Consider the following 24,948-nt stretch of genomic DNA (forward strand, 5'->3'; position numbering starts at 1 on the left):
TGCGTTTTTCGCCACCGGCGAGTTGTTATCCGGCTGATTGAGCATGAAAAATTTCTCCGTCGTCGCTGCAACAGTGGTCAGATTTACCAGGACGGCATGCTTGAGTCTACCGCCTGGACTAATTGTTCATCGGAAGCAGCCACCAGAAAGTTTGGTCCGCCGTATAAAAGCTACGGTCGACGCGGTCATGCACCAGTCCGTGTTGTTCCTCTGACTCGGTGAGCTGATCAAGGGGGAGCCCTGTGTGTTGGACTTTTGTAAAGCGTTTGTTTCAGTGCTTCAGACATGCTGTTGTTGCTCTTGGTGTTTCTGGCGAGTGCCGGCAGTTTGAGCGCCGATAAAGGGGAAGCCACCAGCAGCTGGTGGACAAGGTTTCAAACCAAGTACAGGGCAAAGGGGCTCATGGACTGCATACAGGACTTTGACTACACGTGCGCCCGTGTGAAGCTCTTCTCGAACCTCAACAAGATGTTGCAGATGAGAGCCTTCAAGCTTTTTGACGGCGTCAATATGGAGAAGCTGCACGGGAAGCAGTCCGAGGATGGCGCCAGGGCTTGGAGCGACCAAGCGCTCAACGCCATCCAACCCAGGAGTCTTCAGGATGCGAACGAGCGTCTGGACCAGCTCCTCTTAGCTGGGATCTCCAAGATGCTGATGAGCCGTGCCGTCAAGTTCCGTGTGAATCCTGGCTTCACCTTCAGCCTGTCTCAGAGTTCCATGGACGGAGGGATCATCAACGCCGAGTTTGGATTGGACGAGAGTCTCCAGAGAGGTCGCGGAATGTCCGAAGGTAAGTGGTTAACAAGTGCGACACTTTGGAAACACTCCTTCACGTCTTGCACAGCACCCACTAGAGAAAACAGCCCAAGAAGAGGTGTCTGATTTTTTTTATATCATCTGCGTATGCGTAGTCGAAATGGACAACAGAACGTTACAAATGTTTTTCGTTAAATCACTTTACACACAAACACTAACCAGGATTAAATCTGCATCTTAAAGTGAAAACCTAGCCTTTCAAACGTACACTACAAGGGAAAAAAACTGAATTATTTGATAAAGTGTGTTTGACCTTCCCCCTCTAAAATCACTTGGAAGCTACTGACTTATGCCAACTCTGTGCTTGGTTGTTTTAAGTGATTGACTTTCGACTACCTAAGTTAGGTCCATGTTATAGTGAGGGAATGTGTGTTCTTTGTGAGTGTCATTTCATCATCCTCGTCGTCGCGATTAGCCAAAAGTGGCAGAAAAGTGGCATACCTAGCTTATACCAAATCTATTTCGCTTAGTTCTATATCAACTACTTGTAATGTTGCATGTTGGTTGTTCAGTCTCTTCTACTTGAATAATAATAATAATAATAAGAAGAAGAAGAAGAAATAATAAACACAATAGTACTGTACAGCTATGTCTTGATCAGGATTCGAACCCAGAACCTTCATAGGCTAGATCGTGAATTGAGCAGCAAAACCCCTCTCTTACTGAGACATCAATGTTATTTTTCGAAACAGGGTAAACTTCGAACATTTGCTTCAGTAATTCTCTTATTTTTACGTGAGTTTTCTGTCTCTTTGGAGTAACTATGACAAAGAATGATTTAGATGAAATTGGCTAGGGAACACTCACAAAGATACATCCATGACAAGAACGTGACTTGGAACAGGAACTTTCGGTGACTACTTGCGTACATGAGCACATGAGAGTTCAATGTAGCTTTTCTTAGAGGATTGCTGCCGGCCCCTGTGGCGGAGTAGTTAGCACATCGCGCTACGACGCTAGGGGTCCCGGGTTCGAATCCTAGCCTGGACATGGATGTTTCTGAGTGTCCATTCATCAATTTCATCATATCATCCCTCATTCCCATCTTCACAAATTAGCCAAAAGTGGCACAAAAAGCGAAGTAAAATATATCAAATCAAATCTTAGATGATTAAGGAAACTTTAACTACAATAAACCGTCTGTTTATGCTTTTACTTAGCACATCTTGTTCAACACTAGAAATTATACCCCCCGTTAGGGATAAGCTTAAAGTTGCACGATAGCACATGTTAACAATTTCGAAAACAAACTTTGAACACATCCACTTTTATAACTGTGATTTACGCAAGTATCAGATCTGTAGGGAAAGGTGTACATTAATAAACACGAGCACATGTAGTATGTATTTGTACCTCACTAGAGTCCAGCCATCTAGTTTCAAGAATTGAAATTCTACGCAAGTAACAGGGCTCATGTCTTGAAAACAAGTTCATCTTACTATAAGAGCAAGGAACTAATTATGAATAAGTTAATGGTGTTTCACGAGCATAAATATTAGCTGAAACCAGGTAATCCTGGTGCAAGAGTAGGTTTCGACTTTTTGAACATCTAATCAGATTTAAACAACGTAAATCTTTTCCGGGTGAGTAACATCGTTCAGGTTCCCGATTCCACTGTTTCCGTTATACTTATTAAACCATAGCAAAACGTCACGGAAGTAAGGTGAATACCTTTATGGTTGGCGAATTATAAGATCCTGGGTTCAAACTATGGGACAGCTGCTCAATTGCGTACAATTACTGATTATGAACTTTATATGTCCAAGTAAATTGCACAAACTTGCACATTTCGCTCAGTTGCACTTTAATTCACTTCAGTATTGTACAGTCATCCGCAATAGAAATGGGACACTAAGCCCCGCGACAGGTTAAGTTTGCAGCAGGTTTCATGTATCAATCCACTCTAGAGCGGCACTCAGCATCCCCGTGCCAGTCTCACCTTAACCGCTGAGCTGTTCATATCACAGACAGTGAGAAAATCCGCAGTATTGCAGCGGAACTATTTTCTGCGCGCACGTTTGGGTCTATATATGCGAAAAGTTGCTGCAAGGTTAACCTGTCGCGGGGCTTAGATCCTGAAGCACTCACTTATCTGTAAAGTGTGTGTGTTATCTAACTTTACGACTATGTAGCTAGCAACCTTTCAATAGCAAGTACGTTCATCGCTATAGAGGTAGGCAACACACATGACACCTAGCAGGTAAGTGAATATTTCAGGATGTAGATATCCCATTTTTATATTTCTGATGACTGTACAACACAAGCATGTTATAAATATACGCACGACTCAAAGCGCAATGAGGTTGCAAGGAATTTCCTACGAATAGCTAAAAAAAGAAATTACTGGACCGTACGTCCGTACATGACATGAAATTTCCGTACATGTACGGTCAGGATCGTACCTGCCGATGTGCGCGGCCCTGCTCTACAGTTAACTGGGACAGGGTGTAATCTAATCATCATGCATTTCTCATTGTTACGATTCACGATCAGTGACTGAAAAGCTACCTGAAGGAAGTTATTTCTTGCGAAAGATCTTGTACCGTCAACAGCATCCCCGTCCTCTCTCCTGAACTTTACTGAAGTTCACCGACCTCCACGGATGTTCTTCCAAGAATTGGCAACACAGAACGTGGTGTTCACACGCCTCGTCAAGATTGTGAAGAAGATGGGGCCCAAAGTTATTTAAGTTTATCCTGAGATATACGACGAGATTAACAAGCCACTCATTCAATATATCATGTCTGTGAAGCATTACCAGAAATTTCTAATGCGTGCTACACAGCTAGAGATTTTTAATGAAATTTTTGTGTTTTTCTTTCCGAAATCGAATACGAAATAGGAGGGATTAAGATGTAAATAACGTTAAATTGAAAATCTCGAATTGAATAATATTATTAAAAGACCTTTAAAGATTGTGCTTAATGTAGAACTTTACGTATGCACAGTAAAGAGCTTGGGATAAACGGAAGATAAATGAAAACTCCCCTTAGAATGAACCCCTATTATGAACCATAATTATTTTGGACCAACTTTTAAAACGAAGCTTTAAAATTGTAATTACGATATATTTTAGAGTATGTAACGCCCCCCAATACCGCAGCTATCTAATATCCACCTTTTCAGTACCAGCCCCTTCCGGAAAGAAATCTTGCTCACACTATAGGTCCTTTCTACTCTTACGGCGGGCAGGCCTAATGCTGGCAAGGGAAGTGGGGAGCGGGGAATACTCCGCAGATCAACCAGACAACAGCGGTGGCTCTGAAAGTTACGACGTCGAGGGGAGGAGGTGCTGCCTCCACCTCGTTCTACAGACTGCTGTTGTAGTTGTAGTCTGGTTGGTCTGCTGGGTATTTCCAGCTCCCCACTTTCCTTGCCAGCATGACGATCGGCTGTCGTAAGAGTAGAAAATACCTATAAATAATCACACATTTGAATTTATGCGATGGTCCCATTCTAAAACCATGTGTAGACTACCAAGTAGTGTTATTTCAGTGCAAATATAGGAATATTTCGCGGCTCGCAGCGCACACTTTGGGAACCACAATTTTAACTGATTTTCTCGTCCATATTTACCTCTATCTCTTCCCTAATCTATTTGGGATCTATGTTTCATTTTCTTTCCCCTTCTTCCCAATAGACACTGCTTGCAAGAAAGTGCAAAGGCGCATTCTAATCACGCTCTTACATACATACAACCGTGAAATAAATGTGATTTGTATTTAAGCTTGTGTTGCATGACATTTTTCTCTTCAAGAGCAAAACTTACATTAACAAAGCACTCACTTCATTTTACATATTCGGTGACAGTAATAGAAAGGGCGGTTGGCAGACAATGGCGGAGAATTAAATTAGTTTGTTCATAATTCAGTTGTATGCACTCGTATATAAACATTGTATCATTTTATGAGTTTTTAACTGAAAGAAGTGTTGTTTACTGGTTGAGGGAAATGAAAAGGTTTTCATAACCGACAAAAATATGTGAATGTCAGTGTTAAAACTATGTAGGAAAGTTTTAAACATATATGGAACACACAATCATTTGTTCAATCTGCATAAAGGTCTCCCATTTTCATAAACTTACTTATTAAAATAATGTTTTGCCAAAGGACTGCAAAGCTTATTATAGACTGATAACTTGTGAAGATTTTTTTCAATAATATTCATGTAGAAAACACCAGAAAATATTTACTTGTTGAATAATTCAAATTTTCCTAAAGTGTTAATATTTGTTGAATTTGTTCGGGTGGGCAAATAGGTGTGAGGAGTAAGTTTTAGGTGGGCGGTCACCCACCCGTGCCCACCTCTGTCTCCGTCCCTGTGGTGTTAGCATATACTTCCAAGTTGTCGCTAGCCGCTCGTCCAAAGTTATAGTTAAATTCCATTAGATGCCAGGAGATGTCCTCATAACGAAATTAATCTAAACATGTAATGTTCTCTTACTTTATCGTTAACTATTAAGTAAGTGTTAATGCTTTTATCAGATATTTTCTTTGTTGAATCCACAAATTGCAGTAAACTGGTCAAAATATAGTGTTCTATCTTTATTTGATATCTTGCATGAGGTTCTCTTAAGTACGTCCGATTTTCGTATAATATAGCTCTTCTCCAGCACACTACGAGTCCTTTCTTGATGTTCCAACTTCAATTCGGAGGTTTATTAGTCAGGACTTTGTAGCATCTTATAATTCTCACAGTATGGAAATTATAAAATGAAGATAGCCTGCAAACTAGATAGGCTGAATCTCAAATAATTTTCAAATATACATTTTTCGGTCTCATGTTTTAAGGATGGGATCAAGGAAATGGTACGGCCATGTTGTTACCATTGAACCACGATAGGCACAAAAATCATAAGAGCTGCTATAATATAGTGAGAGAGCGTCAGGTGGGTGGTATGAATTGCCACCAGTTTGGTATCTTTGACACAACCCCAGACGAAGCCAACCGGACCCGTATCTGGTTTCAAGCCACCACCTGTTTTCCTGTAAAGCTCAGTTGCCACTTTTGCCTGCAGTGTTTAGACATCCATTCATTCACTGTGACATTATACTCCCAAGGTCTATATATTATATAAAAAATAGCACAGCACAATAACACAACCTAGCAGAGATAAAGAATTGCAACCTCGCGTTCAGAAATCTCTAAAGAAACTGAATTAGCAACATCTCATTTACTCCACGTAGAGTTGACAAGAGCTGTCATTTCTTGGACGAACGCTATTGGTGGGAAAGGTTTTTGCGGGACGATTTATTGGACTCCACGTGGACCTGACATGTGGTTGTTAGGACAAAATTTGATCTTTCAGAATTTTCTTTGATGTAAAGTGGTCATCCAAAGAGGATTGCGTTCTAGGGGGGAGCGTGATACGATCTTCTTTTCCAGGTTATAAGAACAGAAATAAATAAACAAATTCCCAATGAAAACAAATTAAGTAGATGCCTCACCATGTAATATTTATCTAATGTTACATGACGTCACATGGAGACCCTTTATATTCTGAGGAATAATAGTTGCATTGGATTGATTTGTATTATTTTACCTCACTTTTCTGCCACTTTTGGCTAATCGCGAAGATGAGGATGAATGGTGATAAGATGAAAATGATGAAGGGACACTCACAAAAAACACCCATGCCCAGGATTGGATTCGAACCCGGGACCCCTGGCGTCGTAGCGTGTAATTTGAACTGTTTTGTGCGATTATCTTCTTACGTATGCGTTAAATTGCTTTGAATTATCCTTGGATAAGGTTTAATGAAAATTACTAGGACTGTCATTTTGTGAAATTTGTGTCTTCCAACTGTCACACGAAAATCACGAATATTTCCACCATTTACATTTTCAAAGTTGAAATATATAGAGGTCCACCTCTACACATTTCACCTTGCGATATGAGCACGAAACACATTATTGCAAGTGAGACATTTCTTCAAATAAAGAAAACTATTTGATTGAGTTGGTGTTTGAAGTCCACTTTATGCACAGTAAGGCTAATTGAGACTGGACCTATAGTTTAAAGTGGGATCCGAACCACTATGTAGCTCCACCGGGCATCGAACTCGAGACCCCTTGATTACAAGGCGACGACGCTACCACTGCGCCATCGGGGAGACCTTGTATGGATATGCATACTCAAGGAACGAGAGTATTTGGCAAGTTATTTCAAACATCTCGCAGTAATCATGCATTGATAACCAAATGTAAATAAAGATTATAGGGAGCAATGTGCTTATTCATGATCAGATTTAAGTCTGAGCTTAGCGATGCACGAGTTCGGTTCATCAAAACTTCCCTTTGCGTACCTGACTTTTAATATTAGCTTTTGGACCACTTCAAACTGTAGGTCCAGTCCCGATTAGCCTTACTGTGCATAAAGTGGACTTAAAACACCAAATCAAATTTTAAAAAATCAAAAATATTAGCTTCTCAAATTTAATTTCACTTTGCCTCAATTTGGACTCGTTCAACCGATGACGATTCAACCCAAGGAGAAGGCAGGATTTGAAAAATCTATTCTTGAATAAAGAATATATACGCACATGTTCACAGAAAATAAAGTGGGAAGCGGGACATGTTTACACAGAACTAGGGACAGCGACATGTTTCTCCATTATATAATTGTTCGTAATTGTCAATTCTTTTGAACTTTCATTGAAACACGAACCGAGAACTAAGATTAGCTCAAATTTTATTATAAAATAGGCTTAAGAGATAACGATAGGATGGAAATATTAAGAGTAAGATGTGTACAGTCACCGGCAAAAGAAATCGGATACCTACATCCTGAATTGCTGCTTCCCTGCCAGGCGTTATGTGTGTTGCATAATATACGGGGTTGGTAGAAGTTGCCATTGAAACGTTGCTATTAAAATCCACTCATCGCTGTAAAGTTAGGCAACACACATACCTTTATTGCCGGTGACTATGTTTTTCTTTCTATGGGCTAAATTCCAAAGTATACAGAAACATGATATTGTAAGACTTTGAGGAAATTATACTTTGATAAATATTAATATTTTCAAACTAGAACATAAGGCCATTATTTATAGAAATAACTTATACCATAGCCAAGTAATCAACTATGTACAACTCGATTTAGTAGTGGTTGTATATAAAGTGGTTAAGGAAAGAATAAAAAGATCACATTTGTCATATTCATTTCTAGAGTGAAATTACTTTCGTAACATCTTTGGCTGTCTTGCATTGGCACCTTTGGAGCGAGTTATAAGTCCCGGAGCAGCCAATCAACAAACGAGCCGCTGGCGTCATCTCTACCCAGCACCTATCGCTATCCCTGTTGCTCGCGCTCTGCACAGTTGGTAGGCTCACTAATTGGACTCGCGGCTCAGCTGGAGTTGTTATGAAAACAATCTGACTCTACCACACTACTGCCATGGCAGAAGGGATCGCACATTGTTACATGTAATCATTACTGCACGTTATTGCTTCGCTCTTATTAATAACATTAAATTTTAATTAAAAGAAAAACAAAATAAAGTATGATTACGTCAAACGCCCTATCAAAATTCTCATCAATAACAACTTTAAATATATCAATTTATATGACCTCTACAGCAACATGATCGTATAATGCTATTTCATTGTTGCACGGTACATGGTAGCGAGATGAACTGCAAATCATATGTTCTTTGTAGACAAATTTGTAAATGATGCTACGAGCCTTCGATTCTGTTTATGTGATATTTCCTATATCTTCCAAGCGATAAGTGAACATTAATTAAGATGAACATTTTCTAATCTACTCTACAAAGCATTGATATTAGTGTATCGTTAGAACGTTGTATAAAGACCACAGTTCTACCTTAAAGGTTACTACGAAGCAAATTATTAGTTTATTTGTCCATTTATACATATTTGTGAACTTTGTTATAAATCCAATATTTTGTTGGTTTCTTGACAGTTCAAAATCTACGAATTTTATAAAAATAACAGTTAATTAAAATGCATATTCAATCAAGAAAAATCGTATTTTGTTTTTAAGAATTCACTGCAAATCCTACAAGTCCTTGAGCAGTTAATTCTAAGCCTATATATACTAAATACTGAAGCACTACCGTATTCTAGCATTTATTTAAATTATCATAAATTAATAAGAATTCATATAATTTAATTTACAACGTATTAACTAAAAGTGAACATGCATACTGGATTCAGAAGTAGAAGGCACAAACATTACAAATATGTATTTGTATCGAAGAGTTAACTGCGGAAGATAACTTAAGGAGAAGGTGCAACACATGATTAATTGTTTATTAATATCTATTTTTTATTATGACTACGTAGGACATGGGTGCTTGGACTGAGAAACTAAGCTTTCCAATTCTTGCAGATTTTTTAATCTAATTAATTTTTCGATTCATGTCCCGTATGTCCAGCCATTCTCACACCTAGAACAAGTACTGCTAATATTATATGGTAACGCGTGCCAAACTTGAACAATTTTGATCCTTGACCTTAGATAAGGGATTTTAATTTAATTGTTAAGTCTTTTCAATATATTTCTCTCTGCCGAAAACCAAAGAATGTCGCCTCCCTGATGGCGTTGTGACAACGTCGTTGGCTTGTAATCAAGGGATCACGGGTTCGATGCTCCGTGGAGGCACACAGTTGGTTGATTGATTGATTAATTTCGTATATTATACTTCGCTTCTCTGCCACCTTTGGCTAATTGCGAAGATGAGATTAGGGGTGATATGATGGAATTGATGGAGTCTCACGCCCAGGCCGGGATTCGAACCCGTGATCTCTGGCGTCTCGCGTCCCGACACGGAGAACGACACAGAGTGGTTCGGATTACACTTTAAACTGTAGGTCCAGTCTCGATTAGCCTTTCTGAGCATAAAATGAACTTAAAAATAACAATTCGCGCCAAGATTGATTGATTGATTTGGTTTTTTATGTTCACTAACACACTATGTGCCTCCACAGGGTATCGAACCCGGGACTCCTTGATTAACACACACTAAGTGAAAGTAACTTCAAGCACTGATTTATACTTTCAATAGTTGCAATTCTTTAATTGCTCAACATATCTCTGTACTACATGTACATCTTTTGCAAGACCCAAGAATACAAAGAAATTCAATGTCGGTTACAAAAGGTAAAACACAGCAATGTCGTGACAAAAATTATAGTAAGAAACAAACAAATTCAAGAATTTCAGCCATTGAAGAAATAAAATAAACACAAATAAATCCAAATACTTTGATTTTTACTTATTTATTTTGTATTTATGGTATGCCTTTGGCAAATGATCGCATTTAGATGTAATTATGAATGTACAATAAGATAAGATTTCCTTGTCAAAAACTCATTTTTTCCTATTTCCAAGCTTTATGTTTTGAACAGCATAAAAAATTATTTAAAAAAAACTCGTTGAAAATCATGGAATATTTTGTACCAAAGTGAATCTGAGAAATTTTGTCAAAAGTAGATTCAATTTTTTGTTGAAATAAAATAGTGGCTATATTGATAAATATTTTGTTCTCAGTTTCTGATTAGGTTTTCTTATTCCTTGCAGGTCGAGGAGACAAAGGTAAAGGTGGACATCATTCAGGTGGAGGAATGATGATGATGGGAATGGGAGCAATGGGAATGATGGGACTGATGGGTGCTAAAATGATGGCAGCTAAGGCAGTGCTGGTAGCATTGGGAGCCCTCATCATCGCTGTCATGCAGGCTTTCAAGCATTCCCATGAAAACGGCAGGTCTAACAGCGGTCAAGCAGAAATGGCGAGCAGCAAGCAGTCAACAGCATCGAACAGAATCCTCCATGTTGATCCCACATACTCACAGGACATGGCGTATCGCGCACAGAAACCGTAACGCAATAATATATAGGTCAGTACAATTAAGAAAGTGTGAGATTCACAATCTGTTGAACAAGTGTTCGTTACGCGTATATACCTTCCAGGAAAATTCGACTCTATTGGACTCGTGACCACAAAAATTATATATCAATTCATCAGGTTGTTTACCCGATACGTGGCACTGAATTCCCGTCATGCACAGCGGTCAGCCATTTTCCTTGCAAGCCCTGTCATTAGTGCGTGACGCTCGGTTCGTTAGTGTTACAGAAAAGTGCACCAATACACGCGAGTTTGAAGTGCAAAATTACAAAGCATGAGGTCTTGATCTTCCATGCGCGATGGCTTAATACATGACCATTTCGATTCTTACATGCACGAGTTTCAATTTGACGCGTTTCAGTTTGCTGCATATGGAAAGCCATCACAATTCCACACGTGCACTTTTATACCAAGTCATTTCACACTCCAATACCTCAACGTATGCTGATCCCCCTGCGTACCTCACGTTCGCGGTGCTTGATGGGAAAAGAACATGGCCGTGCTCATGTTTTTAAGTTATTTGACAAGTATTTCACTTGAGTGTTCATGAAACAGTGAGCAATATTACTTCAAGCTCACAATAATAGTATGTTTATTGCCTGTTTCAGTGTTTCGGAAGCACTTAGCTCATCAAACTGCAATTGTCTTATGTTATAATTCATGTAAATTAGTACCTCGTAAAACTTAGCAATAAAAACTGTCATTTGTATACAAATTAGGCAATAAAATTCACACGTTGCATGTTTTATGTGAGTTACAAGGCGACGAAACATTTGTTGAAACAGGTAAACAAGCACCCGAAATTTTTGTTTTCATTTCTTTTCGTTTTGATTAACTTGAAAATAAACAGAAAGCTCAATGTACACATAACATAATCGAAGTGTCAACTAGCTGATCAGTTTAATAAAACATGTGAACACTGTCAAAAATGCATTGTCAAACACTTAAGACGATACTTTTATTTATTTGTAAATTATTTATATAAATACATTCTACAATTTATGTTGTATTTTATTTCCTCGTTCATACTTTTCCAATAAAATTAATTGTGTAAGAAAATGTTCCACAATCTATTTTCCTTTCGTCACATTATTTGGACTGGCTGGAAATAAAGTGGTTATAATATGATGAATGTACTTGAATTAAAAAATAATAACGAACTTGCTAATCAATAATGTAAAAGCACCAATGACATTTCCTTAGAGGGATGGAACGTGGTTATGTGCGAACATCGAAACATTTATGTTTATTTGATGAACGTTTCTGTTGTTCATCGTTCATTTTGTGAGTTATAACGTTGGAATTAACTTGTATTTGGCTCAAACTGTGTATTTTTAGAGAATGATTATTAATACTTATTGAGCTCCAAATTGTCTGCTTAACAACGGTATAAATGCTTAACTGTACTGAACTGACAGGAAACAACAAAGTTACCAGAAATAATATTTTTTGTGATTTTATGCACAGATTGGGTAATCTGGATTAAGGCTACAATTTTAAGTAAGGTCCAAATCACTGAACTGTGTTTCCATTGGATATCAGCTTCATACCTGAAAATAAAGCAACAGTGGCCGAAGAGCTGGGAGGATATTGAACATTGGCGGATCATTTGGGTTAGATAACGACTAGGTTTTGGATTCTATAAGTTTGGTTTGAGTTGGTGTTTAAGTCCACTTTATGCACAGTAAGGCTAATCGGGACTGGATCTACGGTTTAAAGTAGGATCCGAACCATTGTGCCATGTGCCTCCACCGGGTATCGAACCCGAGGCCCCTTGATCACAATGCGACGACGCTACCACTGCGCCAACGTGAGGCCCTAGATTCTATAAATATCCACTTGAAGTTTCATTTTTCTAACTGCACGGTACCACACCAGTTCTCAAATATAATTGTATTTGTGGTCAACCAGAGTGAAGTGAATTAGAGCTCCGTTTAAGAACGCATCACTCATTGATTGATTCGAATGGAAGTTTCGGGTGCGTCAACACTTGGACTGTTTGCACCCACCACATTATACAGGATGAAGCCCATTACGATAACTAAAATCAAACGTGTCTCTAAGGACTAAAAATCTCCTTACTTAGTTTAAAAGCTGAGGCTGTAAAGGGGCACTCAGCACATATCACAGGGTGAGCATAAAGTCTTTCCCTGATTATGAATATTTATATCTCAACTTCCACGGTAGATAGGCAAATAAAACCTATGGAAATAAGTAGTTTTTTTTTAATTTCTTTGTTTTGTCTGATTCTTATTCTGATTCCCATATCATGGCCACCGCATTCGCCGGACATAACCCTTTTGACTTTTTTTATGGGGTTACATTAAGGACACAGTGTTTAGTTCACCAGTTCCTGATATGCAAACTCTTCAGACACGACTACGGGATGCTATAGAGAAGTACTGAAGTGTACTGATAACAAAACATTATGAGTTAAGCTACCACTTCCAACAAACCGCATATCTGTATCTAGCATAGTTTTTTAGCAATAAAAGTTTGTAATCGGGGAAAGACTTCATGCTCACCCTGTATAAGGACAAAACACAGCTCTACAGAGGTTCAGATGTCAGAGCCTCTTTCACCTTACCAAAACGTACCACGGAGAAGTGAGCTTGACACTTTAGTGCAAAGGACACGCCTTACACCCTAGATATCACTTATCACTCAGAGATAGGATATGGCAAGGTATAATAATTAAACGTACTTGCACAGGAAGCATATAGAAGGCTCTAAAAATGTTACCAACAAATTCAAAGAGCAAGTTCTATTTACAGGAGTTGAGTTATTGTCTTCAATTCCACTTTAAACACAGAAAGGCTAATCGGTAGTGGACCTACAGTTAAAGCGGGATCCGAACCACTCCACCGGGTATCGAACCCGGGACCCTTTGATCCCGAGGCGACGACGTTATAACAACTATTTAATTACAGTACTACAACTAATACTACTACTACTAATGATGATGACGATAATAATAATGATAATAATAATAATAATAATAATAATAATAATAGCCGCGGTAGCTCAGTCGTTAGAGCGTCTGACTACCATGCGAGAGACCCGGTTTCGATCCCCGGCGGTGGAGAACCGGGATTTTCTTCCACCTGTTCAAGCGGCTCCGGCGCCCACCCAGCGTCGTATAAAGTGGATACCTGGGGGAAACTCTGGGGGGTAAAGGTAGTCAGGGGCGTGGTGCTGATCACATCACCCCCAGCTCGGCAGAGATCAAGAAAGTGTGGGGCCCTAACCCTCTATACACCTTCATGGCGTGTTGCATAGCACAGGGGAGCACTTTACTTTACTTTCATAATAATCAATGGTACTCCAAACACAATTTGTTTGATACTATACCCTGTCCAAGCCAACTCTGGAGCATGGTCGCGCATAGAGGCAGAGAAATGGAGGAAATCGAGTGGGCAGAACGAAAGGGAAGGTTGGTAACTGGAGTCGCTTTCCCCAACTCCACGCAATCCAGTTCCTCTCACGTGTTCATTGGTGGAGCCGTCTCACGTCACTACTTGCACAGAGACTTGTTTTCGTTCGCTTGCTCTAGAGATAACTGAGACAGAGTATAATACTCGTCCTGATCAAAGAACGTGGGCTTTGCCTTCACTGTTCTTACAATCAACAAACAATCTTTGTCATCGAAAAGGGGAGCAAGCGAGAGAGACATATGTTATACATATGTAATCGGAAGTGACAATAATGAGCAATAAATAATATTAACACAAAAGTTAAAATTATGTAAAAGCTACAGAAATACTAATAATGGCAATATTATTTGGTGAAAGCTGAGAGAAAGTGCAACTCGATGCAATATTGAATTTTCGGTTAGTGTAGGGAGAGAAAGAAGAAACTAGAGAAAGATTAAATTAAATGGAGTATCTGATCTATTAGCATATGCAGATAATGCTAGCATAGTAGGGAATGATGTAAAGACAGTTCAGAACAACACTAAAATACTTCTAGAAGCAGCAAAGGCATAGGCGTGCTTACGGAGGAGGGTGAGGGAGCCTCTTGCCTCCTAATACATTCACTAAGAAAAACTGCTCATAACAGGAAATTAATAAATGCCGTGTAGCTATTTTTTAATTTCCTGTAAGAAATCATATTTATATGTAACCTGTGAACTACAGACAGGTGAAATAAAGAAGGGCAGAGATCATTGGTGCGACGGAAGTTGAAATACTTCTAATCTCTCTATATATAAAAATGGATGTATGTGTGTATATGTGTATACGTGGCGTTTGTTTGTTCAGCAATAAGTCTCGAACGCCTGGAGAAATTTCAACCAAACTTGGTACACGTATCACTTGCAATCTGGAAATAAATACTGTGGGGGTAAGATACTACTGGCACCCCTAGGGGTGGGGTGGAAAGGGGTGACATGTAAAATAATAGAGAACCACCGATATAAATTCCGCACGAACATACGTCCGTGACTCTATGCAATCCGCACAACGATAGTGTTTCTCCGGTTGTCTAACATCCAGGTTGTGTTGCGAATGGAATCCATAGTTTTCGTGACACTCCTAATGCGGTTCAACTCCAAGTGCATCACCTATCGGCATGGGGGAAAGAGGAGGTGAAAAATGAAATGTCACAAATGACCTAGATTAGTGTCGAATCCATAGTTTTCGAAGTCGCTAAGCTAATTGGTGACATTCACGATCACATTTAAAATTAGTTACATTTTACACTATATATAGTTAGAATTCATTATTTTCCTGTCTGATACAAGATTGGGATAAATAAATACCCTGGCAACGCCGGGCAATCAGCTAGTATAGAATATGTCCATCACTGTGGTGGTGGTTTGGACTTCCTCCGAAATGGATCATGTGGTTGAGTGATTCTGATACTCAACCAGGCCTGTACCCAGGGGAACGGCCATGGGGGGCCATACCTCCTGCCCCCCTCGAACCATGAAATATTTAAATGTGAACCTATAAAAATCTGTGAAAATAACATCGACAATTTTGCAAATTTGTAAAAATGTCAATTTTGTTCTTGCATAAATTAATGTGTTTGTTGTGCAGAAGTCTTTGTCTGCAATACTGGATAGGTTTACTGTTATAATCATTGATGCAAGGCTACCAGACGTCCGATTTAGCGATTGAGTCGGGACAGTACATTACTTTTAATCCCTGTGATGCAAAAATGTCTCTCTTTTTGTTAACTCGCATTTAAGCATGTTCTTTAAATATTCAACATTTAATTTGTAAATATATTACAGTATTTTCTAAACATAGAATTATCATGTATTTTCATTGAGAAGAAACAGAAAAAAATTAAAGGAAATTTGGAAACATTGTTAATTTACGGAACATAGAACTATTTGAATACTTCCGAGAATTGAATGTAAGCAATAAGCTCTAAGCTGTACGCTGTGTGGCACATTTGTCTGTAAGCGACTGTGTTTCTGATTGTTGGGATGAAGGAGGGTGTATCGGTGAGTTTAATTTTTTCTATTGCTTTGGGCCATAAGTTGAAAATCTACAATATTGTATGTTTATCTCCAGCTGTAATATTGCCATAGTCAGTGGCGAGGGGGGCAGTTTCCCCCCTACTTTTTGCTACTTTTGCCCCCGCACTATGCTAAACCTTATCTACGATGGAAAGAAAACTGTCTTCCCCCCAGTTTTGGAACCCAATCGCCGCCACAGGTCTGTGGCGTAACAACATATCGCGAGGCCCTGGCGAAATTAGAATGCGAAGTCCCCATCCGTTCTTTAAATTTGATATCTCAATGTGAATCGGTACAAAATCTTCAGAGATACGTCAGTAAGTCATAATATTTAAATAATAGTAATAAATTACTGACGAAAACGATATTTAATAATTTCGTTCATCCTGAAAATGTATTTCTGTGTTTTCCGGAAGCTGAAATCTGAAGCTGTAGGAATGAAGGAAGAACTGCTAATGCTACTCATGTCCTCCTTGGGTCGAAAACAACGGAAGCATTTAAATGTCTCGCACTTGTTTTCCTACAGTTGGAGGTGCTTTATTGTAAAAATATTAAAATCCGGAGTGCAAGGTCAAGAGAAAGAAGAAAGGACAAGACAAGATGATTTTATTCAAGAAAAGAATAAATGGGAAAAAATGTCCAAGCGTGAATTCTTGCGTAAATGTTTCACATGAGAAATACAACAATAATTTTCCCTTTTTCGTGCCCCTTTAAGCTTAGGGCCCGCCTGTATGTTACGCCCCTGATTTGACGTATATAACTTTTTACTAGAATGTAAGGCCAGATAAAAACAGAATGTTTTAATTTTATTGGCCACAAAATTTAGCCTTTTCTATCTCATTTTTTCACTTATATTTTATTACATTTTTCGCATCAACTCCATGCAACGTGAGGCCCTTTCAGGGCGGTCGCCCAGTTCGTCCAACCTTTGCTACGCCACTGGCCATAGTGGTCACATCTAATACTCCAACGGCACACTACGATGCAAGGGGTTCCTGGTTCGAATCTCAGCCTGGACATAGGTGTTCTTTATGTCTCTAATTTTTCATCAATTTCATCATATCATTGCTAATCGCCGTCCTGATGATTAGACAAACTTGACGGAAAAGCAACGCAAAAATAACCTAATTCAATAAATCTCAAAGCATTTCTGATCTTCTATTTCCTCCACATATTCATATCCACCCCTTCCCCTTTAAACAATCCTGGATACGGTCCATAGCAACATGTAGAAAATAATGATAACGCACGAGTGCAAGACTGTATAATTATGAAATCTCATTGATAAATATTAACAGAAGGCTAGAATTAAATAAAATCTAACACTAAAAACATATAAACATTTGTTGTTCGCCTATGTGCGGCGAATGCTTGCTTATGGAAGAAACATATAAAACATATGTCGCTTCGGTGTGAATCCACGCTGTCTCTTCGCTCTGAAATCTCCCCTAATGATGCATTTATACCGAAGGTACAGGCAACATGCGACACGAGAGTTTCACACCGAAGCGACAAGCAGCACTTCAGTCAATAAGCATGCATTCATCGCGTATGCTCGAACGACAAACGAAGGAAACACGGTATTCAGAAAAAAACATAGTCAGAGATGTTGGAAATGGCCCAGTTTGAGCGACGCACAGATAGGCGACACAATAAACCGCACGTTGCAACAACAGATCTAGGCGACACGATGAGCCACACGTGTCCCCTAGACCTTGTCCCCCCCCGTAGCACGTCGCTTTGGTCTGGGCACCCTTCCTTTAACACGTTAACTGAAGCATGAAATTTTCAATATTCACTGACAGCGCCGTTAATGCCATTGGGAAGTATTTCTGTTGTAACATAACTTCATGTTTTCAAATTTCGAATTTCGTTTTTATAATATCGATAAATAGAAATTATAGTGTGTCGGTCCCATGAGACCAACGCAGCGCCAACAGGAAAACATTCATTCAGTGCTCCACCGTCGATTGAAAAGCAACAATGAATTTCGCAAAAATGCATTATTTACTTTGAGCTTCATATTTGACCTGCTTAGTTATAAGTATTCTAAAGAAATTGGTCTCTGAAAAAGAAGGCCGAAAAACAGCAGCGAATAAAGTGAAGAAGGTTATTACTTTTTGTGAATACATATGTGTATTCCTTGCTTCAATAAAGTTCATGTGGAGTGATCACAGTTTTCAAGTGTTGACTGAAACTTTTCAAAACAGCCTCGCAACTTTGTAAGTCTCGTTTCTGCCTTAAATTGAACGCAGACAAACGCGACAACTTGCAGTCATCTTTCCGTGGTCTAGTTTTTAAAACTGTTGTAAGTAAAATTTAATGGAAATGTCCATTAATGAGCAACAAAGTCAAAATGGCTATATTAAAAATGTCAAATTAGCTAAGTCCAGAGATTTTTCAAGTTCTAATATTTACTCTCTTTAAGTTCTTAACTTCTTCTTGTAGATCCTTGATTATTTTGTAAAAGTCAAAAAGTGTTGTTACCTCTGCTGGCATGATGGATTCTAGTTCCTGACTCAGACCCGTACCCAGGATTTTTTTGAGGGGTGGGTGGCAGACCCATAAGCGAATTTTCATAATTTTTCTCTCATATTATACACTGTATATACTATATACATACACATATGTTGGTGGGTGGGCGATGGGGATTGTATGGGAGCGGGTGGTTACAGAAATTTGCTAATTTGCTACGAAATCTTGAAGAACAGCATTTTCTAACCTATATGTATGCAACCACGTGGCAAATATTTGGAGTTGACCTGACATTTGTTTGTGTCAGAGAGCGAAAAGAAAAATTATATGATACGGGTAGACTACATGTGTGCAAACAATTCAAATAGCCTACGGGAAGCAACATATGTGTGTGGGGTTGATAGATGAGGGTTCACACCCATTTAGCAGAGTCCCTGACTTTTCCAGGTATTTTACATAACTGTGTAATAATTTAACATGCTAAAAATAAGAGTTACAATTCAATTTTGTAAGTTAATCAAATGAATCACGTTTGTTGAACATTTTTGAAAATAAATGAAAGAACCTCTTTATAAGCAATATTACCCAAAAGGGAAAATTTTTGGGAAGATAAAACGAAACGTGTTTGCGGTTACAAATTCTGCCAAGCAAGAATCATTAAATTCCCCTGACTTTTCTAGGTTTTGAAAGCTTTTTTTAAAACAAAATCATTTGTTTCCAATAACATCAGTCCTAGCCTTGTTTTCCTGCCTCCTCTACTTGTCCAGGACTTTGGAGTCAGTGCAAACCCTGTAAATAAATTATCTGAAGGGAACGGCTATGTGACTTCACCCTGGCAGTGTGTCTGCTGTCATAATATTGTTTCTATGGTGGATTTTCGCTTTTAGAATCTTATTCGATAGTAAATATAAGTGCCAGTGGCAACCAAGAAGCTATTAAATGGGGATGCATACATGTGGGATAGAAAATGCCATTTTCAACGGTTCGTAGGATCGAATTTCTTGGCCTTGAAGTCCTCTGCACACTGTGAAAGTTGTCTGTTGTACGGTCGGTCACACCACTGTGTATTTATGTTCAAGACAATTACAAGTAGAAAAGAAGAAAAGTTGCAGTAAAACAAATTCCGATTGACACAATTTCGTAAATATTAATCGACATAATTTCTTGAGTGTTTTGGGCAAATAACAAGATATGTTAAAAGTACTTCAGGCAATTTTTTGCCCCAAAAATCTAGCAACTATTCTGCTGCGAAGTGGATTCTCCTATTTACATAATATTAATTAGCCCTAAGCCATTGAGTGGCAGAATGGACATCAGTTGCAGAGAAACCCTCATGTTGCAGAAAGAAAACAAAGTTTTTTTATCCTTCTGCTCAGTGGTGGCGAAAACAGATCACAGACCTTGCGGTGCGGGTGAAGAGCCAAATGCCCTTATATGGTTCGTTTTGTATTGGAGTCATTGAAGAACCTTTCTTCCATAATGTAAAGAGCATATAAAATTCCCCTCTATTCTAATTATGTGAGACATTAGTGACACTGTAATAGAAGAAACCATTCAAGTTGATTCAACAATCAAGGAGTTCCTATTTGTCGAATGTGAAACAGCTGTTTTTGACTCATAAAAAGTTCAGGCAATTTTAATAATGTATTATACAGAAATCCTACATAACCAGTACAATATCTGTAGTGGCGCAATGTCTTTCTTCCTTTATAGCAAGTAGTGTCCGAGCCGAGACGAAAAGGTCGGGACATTGATTAAAAGGAATGGACTGTCCCGACTAAATCAGAACGTCTGATAGCCTTGCATCAATGGTTATAGAACTAAAATAGCCCAATATTTCGGACTGCAGACTTCTAGAGTCTGCCTCTAACCAGAAACAACCTATTCATTTGCGCAAGGACAAAATCGAAATTCATGCGAAATTTGAAAACCATGAAAGTAATTTTTGTAGGTTTTTATACGTTTAATTAAAAATTGTCATGGCTCGAGGGGGGGATGGCTCCCCCCCCCCCTTGGGTACGGGCCTGTCCTGACTACTTCGTCTCACTTTGGAACAAATTTTACAACGGTATGTTTCACCTGTGGATTTCACATACTCTATGCCTCTTTTAACTGTGCACATGTTAAATGGCATAACTCAATAGACTCACAACACTGCGCTTTCAATTCCTGTCTTGATACGGCTTTAACACATTCCACGCAGGAGCTCATTGCGATATATCGAACGAGCAGCAACTTGTTCCAAATAACACCTTGCAGTGGTTGGCAATACTGTTGGTTTACATTTCGTGTAGAAGATCACTGGAACGAGCTAAATTGGTTGAATTTCTGTATCAATGCTGCATTTTGGAGAGTAATTCTTACTCTGCATAGTGCTACAGTATTTACAGTTCTCCATGAGTTAGAATAGTCACCATAACTCACTTAAAACTTTATAAATTATATAAAATTACGGAGCATAGCAAAGCTACATCACCCTTCAATTTTCAAGATTGCCAGGTTCTAAACTCTTAGAAGTCGAGAGCGAATTGAGCTCCAGGAAAATCAAAGAAAGCATTTTAAAGTAAGTGAAATTATTAAATATAATTTTCATAATTAATTTTTATTATTATTTCAGTTTGATAATGTTTTTGCCGACATATGACTGAATATTTTGTATTGATTTACATAGATATTTCAACGGATTTGAAACTCGCATTCTAATATCGCTATAGCCGCCATGATACAATGCTTAATGGAATACATTTCTCATTGTACATTTAAGAAAATACTGTTAGATTCTGTTGCTTACTTTTTGTCTCAAGAGCTGTGAAATCAAAAGTTCTAAGTTAAAACTGTAGCATGAATGATTTTGTTAATGATCTGCCGTTGTCTATTTCGTTTTTCTTCATTCATGTTACAAGTCGTGAGAAGTAAGTCAGCTTATAATAACAGGAGTGTATTATGGTGATATTACGTTTATTAGAGAGCAATTACTTTCGTAACATCTCTGGCTGTTTTGCATTGGCAGCTTTGGAGCGAGTCATAAGTCTCGGAGTTGCCAATCAACAAACGAGCCGCTGGTGTCATCTCTACCCAGCACCTATCGCTATCCCTGTTGATCTTGCTCTGGACTGTTGGTAGGCTCACTAACTTGACTTGCGCGGTCAGCTGGAGTTGTTATGAAAATAATGTGATTCTACCTCTCACGTGCTGGTCGGTTAGCTGTACGTACTACCTCGTATATTTTGTACAGCTGAATACTTGAATACTAATAAATATAGTATATTTAATAATAATAATAATCGTATCCCAAAAGTTAGTCGGCAACATTGCTAAACGAGGTGCTTTTTGCATTATCACCTGTGTGTGTGTGCGCGCGCATGTGTAGTTAAAATGTGGGATTTATTTATTTATTTACATTTTACTTGGGATTACCGCTAAGCAGTTTTTCCCATATCTATATACATATGTACTGTACATAAACTTACATTTTTTAGTACATTATTATTAAAAGATACTATGAACAATTTTTTTTCTATTAAATAGTTAAGCCACATTTTCTAAAAAAAAGATAACAATATATATCCAACTGTAAGGTTAGGTTCACAAATCAAAGATTCCAAACACTGAGGAAAAGGAATTTCACAGTTTATAAGAGTTTTATAGAATGTATCTCTTTCTTGTGTGTATCTATTACACTCAAATAGGATATGGTGTATATCTTCCTTGTTGCCACATGTACAGTTTGGGTTTTGTACAATCCGAATCTTTTGTAAATGACTTTTAGTAGTTGTATGTCCTGACCTAATACGATTTAGTAATACTATCACATTCCGTGAACCTTGAACTTTTGTAAACCAAGGCCTCATTCTATTGAAATTAGCTATCCTCTGATAAAAGCTGCCTGCATTTTGAAATTCACCTTTGCACCATTCCGTCCAGTTTCCCTTCAACTTTTTCTTCACCCTCGGTAGAAGGTCTGTGTACCAGGTTTTCAGCTCCAGTACAGGTTGAATTACCCTAGCTTGTTTTGCATACAAATCTGCCATATCATTTCCTAAATTTTGACAATGTGCTTTAACCCAGGTTAAATGAATTATCTTTCCCCTGCTCCTTAAATTTTGTAAAGTTTTTACACAGTTTATAATGTATGGGGAGCATTTAAATAATAAATCATAATTCGACTGAATTGAATATAATACACTTTTGGAATCCGTTAATATTAATATATTTTTTTCTTGCAATTTATATGTATAAATTAGTGCTTGGTAAATTGCATAAGCTTCAGCTGTAAAAATGGAAAAATCTTCCGGTAAATGTACCATAATTGATTCCTTCTTCTGTACATCATAAACAGCACATCCTACATTTTGACTACTTTTTGAACCGTCTGTATATATAAAGTAATAATCTTTCCATCTTTCCATGTAATCATATTTTGTATATTGTTCAGGAAAATAAATATCTCTATATTCACAAACAGGAAAATCTAGAGTATATATGGGCTTACTCCTTACTTTCAATAATTTTTGATGATCCTCATAGTACTCATTATATAATTGCACCCATCCTATATCTTCGCAGTTATTAATTTTGCCTGTATCATATAATTCAACCAAGTCGAATAAAATGTTAAACGGATGATTAACTTCTGACATTGTTTTCAACAGATATTTAATAGACATTTCTCTTTTCCTATAACTTAAGTTCCATTCGCATGCTTCCATGTATACAGCAACATTGGGAGTACTCTTCATCAGTCCTAGACACTTTCGTAGAACTTTCCTCTGCATTACTTCCAAAGGTCGAAATACACGTTCCGAAATTGTATTAAAGACTATAATCCCGTATTCTATTGTTGGTTTGTAATAGTTTTTGTAAAAATTCATCATGGTACTAGGATGACTTCCCCATTTTGTTGTAGCCATAGAACGAAATACATTGTAAATTACTTCTGCCTTTTTCACTAACATTTTTACATGAGGTTTCCATGTTAATTTACTATCAAATATAACGCCTAAATATTTCACTGAATTTTCTATGGGAATGTGTAACTTTTTTGTATATTGATTCACATTTTTCGGAGCTCCTTTTTTACTAAATATAATCAACTTTGATTTTTCTGACGATATATTCATAGACCTATTCTCAAGAAATTTCTTTATCTCTATTATTTTCGCTTCCATGTTGGTGACTCCTTTATCTACTTGCTTGACACTCTCATATATACATAAATCATCTGCATATTGTATAAATCCAAATGGCTCAGGACAAATTCTTTGAACATCCATTAAATATATATTAAAAAGTAAAGGACTTAAAGGGCTTCCCTGTGGATGTCCTCTTGTTATCCATCTAGGACCCTCAACTTTATTGTGAAAGTAAAAATATAAACAACGATTTTTTAATAGATTCCAAATTATTTTTAGATGCATATAAGGTATTTTCAGATTTTGTAGAATGTTTAATAATTTATTTATATTTACATTATCATATGCCCCTTTAATATCTAAGAAAGCAGCAATAAGACTACTTTTCCTTTTCATTGTATCATAAATTTTTGATGATAACATTGCCAAGGCATCTGTACACCCCATTCCCTTCCTAAATCCAACTTGAAGCCTTGAAAATAATTCCTGTCCCTCTATATGCCAACTTATTCTCTTAAGAATTAATTTTTCAAAAATTTTCCCCAGTACTGAAGACAAAGCTATCGGTCTATAAGATTCTCCTTTATGTGGACTTTTGCCAGGTTTCAATATTGGTAAAATCATTTGAGTGTACCACGATTGCGGTACATTTCCTGAATTCATTATATAGTTGTAGATGTTACAAAGATATATTATACCACATTCCGGCAAGTTTTGAATCATCGAGTATGTTATTCCATCTTTTCCTGGAGTTGTGTCCTTGGCTCTTATTATTATGTCTCTTATTTCATCGATCATGATATTGGTATATAATCCTTGTGAATGTCTATCTTTAGGACTGAAAGAGAAAATTTCATCAGGGGCATCTGCAGGTTCTTGTTTATTATTACATGTTACCTTCATAATAAATTCATCTTTCCAGGTTTCTTTGAGTGGTATTAATCGAGGGGTATGTAGTTTGCGGATTGATTTAAATTTAGCCCACACGGTACTGATACTCTCTTTGTTATTTATGTCTTCACAATACTTTGCCCACGATTGTCTCTTTGCGCTGATATAACATTTCTTGGCCTGCGCTATTGCTTTCTTATAATTAATCCAAGTTTCCTGATTTGGTATTGTTTTATAAACTTTAGTAGCTTCAATTCTCTGTATTTTAAAATTTTGGCAATCTTTATTCCACCAGT

General features: G+C 37.8%; 1 protein-coding gene across 1 annotated transcript; it reads left to right on the forward strand.

The window, feature by feature from the left end:
• The first annotated feature begins 203 nt into the window (after nt 1–203).
• On the forward strand, nt 204–11,712 carry LOC146003987 (uncharacterized). Its single transcript, XM_083142527.1, has 2 exons — nt 204–790; nt 10,360–11,712. Exons 1-2 carry the CDS (start codon nt 286–288, stop codon nt 10,662–10,664), a joined length of 810 nt encoding a protein of 269 aa, XP_082998653.1. The 5' UTR covers nt 204–285; the 3' UTR covers nt 10,665–11,712.
• The last annotated feature ends 13,236 nt before the right edge of the window (nt 11,713–24,948 follow it).

This window comes from Lepisma saccharinum, chromosome 21, assembly GCF_977018435.1.
Source record: "Lepisma saccharinum chromosome 21, izLepSacc3.1, whole genome shotgun sequence".
NCBI classification, from domain to species: Eukaryota; Metazoa; Arthropoda; class Insecta; order Zygentoma; family Lepismatidae; genus Lepisma; species Lepisma saccharinum.

What these genes read in the sequence shown, in the direction of transcription:
- LOC146003987 (XM_083142527.1), top strand. Translation starts at nt 286, where the DNA reads ATGCTGTTGTTGCTCTTGGTGTTTCTGGCGAGTGCCGGCAGTTTGAGC. An exon ending in AGGTCGCGGAATGTCCGAAG is followed by an intron (nt 791 to 10,359) that starts GTAAGTGGTTAA and finishes TATTCCTTGCAG; the next exon opens with GTCGAGGAGACAAAGGTAAA.